At 44.8% G+C, this 9,460-nt stretch overlaps 2 protein-coding genes across 2 annotated transcripts in view; one reads left to right on the top strand and one right to left on the bottom strand.

Annotated features, from left to right (window-relative positions):
- LOC124185698 (dynein regulatory complex subunit 5-like) overlaps positions 1 to 9,460 on the bottom strand; it is a 57,412-nt gene that overhangs the window by 940 nt on the left and 47,012 nt on the right. The gene's annotated exons all lie outside the window — the stretch shown is intronic.
- The window catches only part of LOC124185707 (Kv channel-interacting protein 4), a 48,396-nt gene continuing 42,883 nt past the window's right edge, over positions 3,948 to 9,460 (top strand). The window contains exon 1 of the mRNA XM_046576728.1: positions 3,948 to 5,600. Within this exon, the coding sequence (XP_046432684.1) occupies positions 5,436 to 5,600 (165 nt within the window). The 5' untranslated portion in view covers positions 3,948 to 5,435. The remainder of the gene's footprint in view (positions 5,601 to 9,460) is intronic.

Genomic DNA, 9,460 nt, shown 5'->3' with positions numbered 1-9,460 from the left:
CGGGTAATCAATTACTTGTTAACGAATATTATTATCGAAAATTATTGTCAAGTGTCCAAGTTACAGGTATGGTATCGTAAAACATTGGCGCGTATAAATAGAAATCAGGATGGTTTTCGACCAGCTTGAAAATCATCATTACTCTCGGTTGAGTACCTGCACGTACCAAAGTATGTTGTTCGTATTACATGTCGCCTCATGACGTGTTAAGTGAAATCTATCTTGTTAGTGTTACCCGAACCCCTAGATATGCGGTCTTACATCGGTTTGTTATGTTAACTGGATTTCACGCCACATGAGCGGATCTAACTTAATTTGTAGGATCCTCTTAGAAGATGATGATGAACAAGCAGGTGGATGTATATTACAGACAGTTGTCGGATGCTGGATTACTTATTATACGATTGGAATCATCGATTAATCGACGAAATTGTTTAGCGTGAGTGCTCGTTAATCCCCTGAATCTATAATATTGGGCGGATTATACGAACCTGTTGCCAATTAGAGAGAGGAAGAAAAAATTGAGTACCCACTTACATCAAATACCTCTACAATAAAAGGTATAGAAAATCTATCCTATACCCAAGTAGACTACCGGGATATATGTATAATTCACAGGATGTTCGACTGACGCGATGATCGATAAGCATCGCATGAATTATGTAATGCAGTTTAACTACCCAACCGCAGTGAGCCGCGATGAATGTTTCCACGAACTCGGAACGTAGTAAGAAATTAGAAATGTCTGCAGTATACAAGGGTATAGGAAAACACGTAGGTATCTATTCATAAGTAGAACATTCAGACTTTGAGAAGCTACAACCGCCATTACCGCAGCATCCACATTAGAATGTACATCATAAGCTTCATTTCGTGTCTCGACTTCAAGTTCCAGCAACGGAATTCTCGCTGCAGATAATATTTCTATCGTTTGATCTTCGTATCTTCGGACTATAGCGGAGTTGTTACATCGTTCTGTGACGATTCTATAACAATATTCCAGCCCGAATTTGAAATCCCCTGTACTCCTGAATATATGCATGCTTCCGTTTCTCCTCGACCCATCGCAATGTCTCATTAAATTGCTTTCTCCTATCGCCCTATCTCCCCTCGCTCGGCCCGAAGCTGACTTCTAGTGAAAAACGGTCGACAGAGCTCTCGCAATCTTCGAAATGGTTCGAAATATCTTCGCTGGCCTCGGAGTTTACACGTGTCGTGAACAAGTCCCATTCACTATACTCACGTGAAACGGGAAGCGCTATGGAAATTTAAGTACGTCGCACTCTAAACGAAGAGTCTCGGCTGTAGAAGTCGCAACTGATTAGTTAGTACTGACCGGTTTTTGGACAAACCTGTTAAAATGTTGAAACATGGTAAACTGCAGCTGTGTATGATTCGAAATAATTAATCCTCCACTAACCAACCACGGCAAAGACCGCAAATCTGGGATGAAGGGTTAAATCTGGGGGTGAAACCGGTTCGTATAAAACCAAATGTGTTAGCAGTGATTGGGCGTAACAACATTTTGATTACTACAATTAGCGATCCACCATTCGTTACAAGGTAGAGCTTTCTAATGAATTTTTTGCACCCCGTAACTGTGACTCGAGCCTTGAGGTTTGTACACGCCCTCTCCCAAAAACTACAGAGTCTGTATACCAGGCATCCAGCACTATTGTATAACCCGGATGCTTTCGACGCGGTGATTAATCACCGTTATGCATATAGGCTTTTAATACCCGGCGTCAATAATGATTTTTTTTATCGGATTAAATTAATTTCTCGCTGAACAGCCTGCGCAGCTCGCACTCTGAACTTATAAATTTTAATATCGGGGTGGATTTTCTGATTTTCATAACCCACTCACGCAGGTTGCAGACGACAAAGTAATCGCTAGTCGCACTTATTCAATCAAGTTCATTCAAATTCTTTTCCTTGTTTTTATTTTTTTCGTTCCCTTTCCAAATCCAAGATACCATTTTCTCCTTATACAAAAGACGCTGGCCTTAGGGGTTTTCAATTTCGCAAGAGATATTCATCCACGACGGAGGCCGGATATAAGGTACAGGGTTCGAAACACAACGGCGTCCCTTAGGCAGCCGTGCTTAGTGAAGAAGAGCTTTTTCCCCCCTTCACAACCCGTATTGTTGACCCTGCTGACGAGGCTGGTCGAAACAGCGAGCTGCGAGAACGGCTCTCTAAAGTTGAAGGTTTTCGTCGTATTAAGAGACCGAGATCGAGAGACGCGGAATCTCGCTGTATATTATTAATATAATATAATGTATTGATCATTGGCGAGCGTAGAGCGTTGAAATCGCACAAGTTATTTTTATCGCCCACGTATATCTATACGGCAACTTTCGCGCTACCAGTTTTACGACGACTGAAAACGAACGCTTTCAGCAAAGACTTATACTCGCGAAAGCGAATTTGGTTTCGGGACAAATAACTCAGGATAAACGAACTATCAGGAGACCTCGGCGGGATTCGGGATCGGGGGAGGCACGCCTGCTCCCGTAGGATAGATCCGCCACCCCGACTCTGTGTTTCGGGGTGTTTTGGCTGCTTGGACCGAGGAGGGCGCGTCGATATGCCGCTCCGTGTTCCTTTGGCCCTGGGGGATTGGTACGGGTGGAAAAGTTAACTTTTCCGCATCCCGTAGAACGAGATTTAACCGCGATTGGATACTCGTTCGTGAATAAGAGGGTCCGTCAACTATTTCGAATTTTGGCACCCCCTGAAACTCGGACGTACCTACCTACGCGCAAGCTCGTGATTTTTACGCCCGGATGAGTAAAGAGTTTGCGAAATTCTCCACGAGAAATCCCCTACTTTGTCGAGCTTCTTGTTTATCGAAACACGCGTAATTTGGGATGGATTTTTCAGGCTCAATTACCACGCGATCAGGAGTCGATTATTTCGCTTCAATACTTCTTTTTATATATGTTTGGTGAAATTATAAGGGACATTGTTACGTGAGAATAATGTAGAATACAACGTGTAATAAAAGTAGAGAAAGAGCTTTTTAAATGAAAAAGTTTGTATCGTCAAGAATCCAATTAACCAAATCCAACTGATTAATGTTGAGTGACCAAAAGTCTAGCAAAGTAGCCACCGCTGCGTAAACACGATTACTGTGTCATTTTAAATATAATTTCAAGGCTCTCACGTGACTCTTTCATCTCAAGGTAAATATCCGAGGACCCAAAGTATATAAATATATAATAAATATATACGGACAAATGTTCATATGTTCCAGCGACGAATGTGTCGAGCTTTTATAGTTTGTATCATCAACGGAAATGAATTTCATTTCCACGCGTCTATATAGATTCTGCGGGTTCTGCGCAAGCTGATCGATTGATCGCAGACTTGTTTCAATTGTTGCTTCGAGCAATCGATCGATCGATTAACCGGTAAAACAATAAATAAAACCGTGATACGATTGATCGATGAATCTCAGAGGCCCAGGTGTGAACCGATATCCTGAAAACAATTCGACTATCGTAACTTAAGAGCGATCGGCATTGCAAATTACACAACGTATTCTCGACGGTATAAAAACCAACCATACGAATCAATAATTGAAAACGCATCCGATCGGATCCTCTTCGTCCCCTGTAAGGCAGGGATGAATGAGACGTGCAAGGTCGTCGATAGACGATAAACTGGTCGCGTGAGAATCGCGTTTCCAAGTATCAGAGAAAAGTGCTCGTTCCGCGCGATCCGATCCGGATCGCGGCTGCTCTTGACTGGAGGCTGCGGGCCGGACGGAGCGCGGGTGCCAAGGCGACGGGAACACAGGGCTATAATTCGGCTAGGTAGGAAGACGGGGCTCGGCGCTCCGACGCTCCGGCGCTGGGTAGGGCGTCGAGGCGATCGAGGCGTCCGCGCGAGGTGCCCCGCGAGCCGTCGTGGTGGGGAAAAGCGTCGCGACGCGCAACCCGGGCAGCCAGTGTCGTGCCCGACGCGTACCTTACTCCTCGATACCGGGCCCGGTACTCGGAAATCACATGGCCGAGGGACTGACTGCCGATGTCACTCGCGCCGAGTGATAGCAGGTGAACGGCGAGGTCGTCGGCGACCCGGGACTCGCGATTTAAAGATTTTTTAAAAACCCGCCGAGCATTCGAAAGGAGGATTCGAGACGAAAAAGCTCGCGCGTTGCGTCGACCGTTCGCAGTCACGTTGCGCTCCGTGTGTGACGGTCGTGTTTCGGTAGTGCAGCCTCGAACTGGTCGGACCCCCGGACGCAGGCGAAAAAGCCCCGTCAAACGGGGGGATGAAATCTTTCGCGGAGACTAGTTCGTTAAATTTTTTACGCTTCTCGTCTGATTTTAGTCATTGAGGATAAATCCTAAGTGGAGGACGTACGGAGTGACAGCTTTCAGCCGTACAGTGACGTTTTCAACCGTATCGTGATCCGAACTTTGTATTCTCAAAGTTTCACAGCCACTGAACTACGGACCAAAGAACGACACGCCCAAAAATATTGTTATCTAAAATTTAGGGCTCGATTATTTTTAATCAAAAATCCGAGAATCAAACTACACGTTCAATAAGCTAGCCAAGAGTTCTGCAACTGCTCGGATAAGACTACCTTGACTTTAATTGATCTCTGTAATCAGTGGCGACAAGTTATGGATTATGCACAGCGTGGAAAGAGATTGGTTAAAATTTTCGAAGCAATCGGAGCTGTGGCAAATATCCAAGGATTGTGTTAAGGGTGCGGCGTAAATAGACGGATAAAATTTGACACCCGAAGGAGATAAAAAAAAAAAAGGTGAGAAAAGTTTGCAGAGCGAGAGACCGAGGAGAGGCGATAAACCGAAAGAAGGTACAATTCACCAGGCGATTGGGCAGCTGGGTGACAGTTCGCTGGCGCGGAAGTGAAAACAAATGAACATCGCGTGTCTGCGTGGCTACCTTGTGTCTACCTTATTGTTTGCAAACCTCTCTGGCAAATCTATCGGAGTCTAGGTATTCTAGACTCGAGTAGCTATCGGTCGAATTTATCGCAGTACTATTAAGGTAACGAATGGGTACTTCGAAGAAGAATACCATCAAGCCGCGTGCTTCGGGACTTTACGACAACTCCTCCATACAGATACACGTGTCCGTTTCGCGAAGGCAATCAAGGTACCCGAACGCCCTTGACAAAGCTGACACCTTGACTGTTTAAAGAATTTTAACGAACCGATCTGATGTGCCACTTCGGTTATCCCAATTGCGACAGAGGTGAAGAATCACAGCAATTGAACAGTGATCGTCGACGCTTCGACAAAGCTTAAGCTCGGTTTGTGGATCAAAGACCGGCAGCTGCAATCTCGTGATTCGTTTCCCGGCTGCGATCTCTCCTCAAGTTCAAACCATGTCGAGAGGATCGTTGGTGCCTTGAGGAGGATCGACGGAGGTGTAACGTCGACGAAGAGAACATGGCCACACCGCCAGACTCGCCTGGACCGGAAGAGGCGCTCTTCGAATTCGAAAGCACGCGAGCCAGGCAGCCAACGACGAGGCCTGTCGCCCTGGAGGAGCTTCTTCGTCAGACGAAATTCACCAGGCAGGAAATACGCGTCATGTATCGCGGATTCAAGCAGGTAATTGCACGCACTTCGGACGCCCCGAAGAAGGTCTTCCCCCTCCGCGTAAGAATCTCGAGTAGTTGACGCGTAATTTCGCCGCCTGGGTTCAACCGGGGATCTAATTCGAGGGAGAAGACGTCGCGAGATTAATAGAACGGCCGGACGCCGTCATGTCCGCGTGTTTGCCGTACGACGGCGTATAGACCGAAAGCCGGTGTCCCTTCCTCTGCTTCGGGTGTCCTCTGTCCACCGAGTACAGGGGATACCGAAACTGAAACAAACCATCACCGCTTGGTAGAATAACGGGACACTTAAGACTGATTTACGACGGTTTAATTCGTGTTGCTGGTGGGAGACTGCGGTTTTTCATAGTCGTACTTAACGCTCAGGGTAGGCTAGGCCAGTGGTAAATATTGACTCGGGGAGAACTTTTCTACCAACGATAAAACTCGGAGACCGAGTGAGAAATTCCACCGGCTAATGTAATCGCTAATTTTAATGCTGCATCGATTTTTTTTCTAGCCTTTATTCTTTCCTCCGAATGATCTGCACTTTTCATTGACAACGCTGTACCCGATGAAAAAATCCCAGGCTTGTAACCGAGAATCGCTTCACCCAGTATGAAATTTCAAAACACATCTTATTTATAATAAGAGGAAATAAGGAAGCAAGTCTGCTCGCAGCTTTCGTTACAAGAGAGGCGACGAGCACCGATAAGTGTAGTCGGAAATCTCACAGCGGAATTTTCATGCAGTATTCGGATAGGTACATGGATGAATTTTCGCAGGCTCACCTTAGGTCGCTTCTCAGCCGACGACTGATTTTCAACACGATTTTCGTTCAGAGAGGAAACGGCGAGCCAGAGAGTGGCGGCCTGTCGTCGCTTGGCACGTTTCCCTAATTCGTACCGGAATCACGTGGAAGCATGCGGACATGAAAGAAATATTCTCTTTTCATTTGTCGCGACATGTCGCCGGTGAGAAAAGTACGCGTATAAATTTAAAGCTCAATCACTACCGTTCCTGCTTTTCAATTTCCATCGAACGGTCCCTTAAGGTGAAAGCTTTCGACGACGCGACTATTACTCAAGCCTACTATTACTCTACTTTGGTTTTCTCACGAGTCGTCGTCCGTTTCGTACACGTCCGTTAATGTTTTCTCCTCTGTCTGGATCTGATCCTCCGTCATTTCGTGTATAATCGTATTCGAAAGGTCTTACGAGGTATACAAATTCGATTCTATTCCAAGCGACCATCGCACAAAGCACTCTCTACTCAGAGAGTTGGACGAACGATGTATTTCACTGTTACATTTACACGGTTGAAATACGACGTAAAGAAGCAGAAAGAACCCCAGGTGTGCAATACACAGTGTATTCCGGGACAGCGGTAGCCAACTTCAGACTCTTTTATCCGCACCGACACACAGCCGCGAAGTATGTACTCTCAATGAACTCGGAGTGTAAATCATCCGATGGTAGCCGCAAAAAAGTCCGCGGTTCTGTTGACGCCCCTCTCGAAGTTTTGCAGAAATTGACCGAGCCAGATTTCGTTAAGACGAATCGCACCCGGTACTCTCGCTACAATATCTGTCGTCCAACCCTTATCGCAGGGTTCCGGTTAAGTATCCCCCAGACTTGTGGATAGTATCCAGTGTGCCGTTACGTGTCATTCTCTTTTTCCACCGTTGACACTCCTTGGCTTTTGTATTACACCTATACACCTTTTCTTGTTTCGCATCTTACTTCAAGGCTCTCGACGATCCTGAAGACGGACGATATTCAAAGACCTCGCGCCATTAAACGTGCGGAATATAAAAGTTGACAAGAATGAAAGGTTATACCGAGCAGTTATGATCTCGTCCTCTGTGCTCGTGTATAAAGCTGCACGCTTGAGATTCCCCACTCCTCGATGTTGTCTCGGAAGCTGAGACGAAGTTTCACTGCAGAAATAATAAAAATATCTTGGATCTTCGATGTGGTAACCGAATGGAACATCGCGAGGAATGATAAATCGGTGGGTTTATTGAGAACGGGGAGAAAAATTTCCATCTTCGTTTAGCGCAATGTTTATGAAAATAGCTTTCCCAGTGGTAGTGAACGATGATGAATGGTTCTAACGTTTCCGAAACAGCGGAGACGTTGTACCTACCACAAGATCGCAAAGACCCAGCTGCGATCAGTCTGTTTCCGAATTCGCGACAGCTGATTACAAACCGAGAGAGGCTCGAATCAATAAATTTTTCACGCATCGCCTTTCTGAAATAAGGCGCAGTTTCGGTAGCGTTGCGGAAACACATATGTGACTTTGAGTAATTGCCCTGGGATTACGCCGCTTGGATCTACCAGTACGCGAAAATTCGGTATTCAATTTGGCTCCCCTGCTTAATATACACTCTTGTTTACGAATGAATAATTCAATCCGTTCATCTGCATTTTCAAACTCAAAAACGACGCTCGACGAAGATACCAGTGACTATACATAGCTATAATAACAAGCCGAGACGTTCTCGGCGATCCTCGAGGTCCTGGAAGCACTTTGCAGGAAATATTACGAAATTTACAGCTCCTTGGAACAGCACGGAAATACCTGCCCTTAAATTATACCTTGGTATTGAAAATGTCTCGCATATCTGTGTCTTTACTTCGTCTTTCTTTAGTCGACAGATTCTTTGAATTCCTTTTGTTCAAAGCTATAATCAAGCAACTATTATTTTGATGTATACCCTGAGAATGACTGGAATTTTATTTAACAACTGTTATGAATTAAATTGTACAACTGGGTTGTGTAATTTGCATTGAATAAATATTTTCTGACATTTTATCTATATATATATATTTTTTTTTCCTTTAGTCGCGAACTGAATTATCGCGAAAAGTAATTATGCAGCGTAAAATACTGAACGAAAATTGACCTTCAAATTATTCTCATTCATCTGCTGTGCCGGCTAGCGTATAAGCAAGGTGTGGATACTCGGGGTCTCAACCCCGATCAAAACTGGGGGTTCGGTAATGTTTATGGCTGGGTGAGTTTCCGGGTTTAGTTTACGAACGGCAGGTGAAGGGTTCGCATAAGTTTCAATTCGGTGTAATAGAATATATGGCCATATCCTCAACTGTGATCAAAATTTTACAAACGTGTTGAGGCTGATTTATGAGAAGTTTGGGAGGACAAAATTCGATACAAAAGGTGAACATACAGTCTTAACGCGATTGATTTGAGAATTATAATCAGCTCAATTCGCCGTGCTACATTATTGGATTGCTTATCGTTGAAATGAATATTGGCAGAGCCGTCGATACACGACAATAAGATTCTGTGCGTTAGAATCGATTGAAAATAGGGTCGTAAGTGGATAAATTGGCTCCGTTTAGAGCTGAAATTTCCTAGGATAATAGACCCGGATGAGGGGTTTACAGCAAATCCAGCTAGACGTAAATCGCAGTGTCCAACTTTTATCACGCGATTACCAAAGCCGTTGAAATTGAGAACGTACAGTTTCAGTGTTCAGCCGCTATTTCAAGGGGATAGATACAAATCCCAATTGTAACTGCGGGAAATAATCCAAGAATCAGAGCTTGCGAAAAATAATCACTTCACTTTTCACAGATTGATTCGATGAAAAATCTTCGAAATTCCTCAATATCAATCATCTGTTTCGTAATCTGATGTCAATCTAGTTTCCCGCCAGCTGAAGCGTCGATCGACTTGTTTGGACAATCATAGTCAAGGAGATGAAAGATTCAGCAACGATTGATCTGATTTATTGCGAAAACTGTTTCTACATCGACCGGTGCATCAACACATCAACGAGAGGCGAAGATTTACGAAATCTGACAGCATCATTGGAGAGCTGGAAAAACTGCGTCGCTCAGA

The sequence above is a fragment of the Neodiprion fabricii genome, chromosome 6, assembly GCF_021155785.1.
Source record: "Neodiprion fabricii isolate iyNeoFabr1 chromosome 6, iyNeoFabr1.1, whole genome shotgun sequence".
Taxonomy (NCBI): Eukaryota; Metazoa; Arthropoda; class Insecta; order Hymenoptera; family Diprionidae; genus Neodiprion; species Neodiprion fabricii.
Note: the sequence above shows the minus strand (reverse complement) of the source record. Positions and strands in the feature narration are given on the sequence as shown.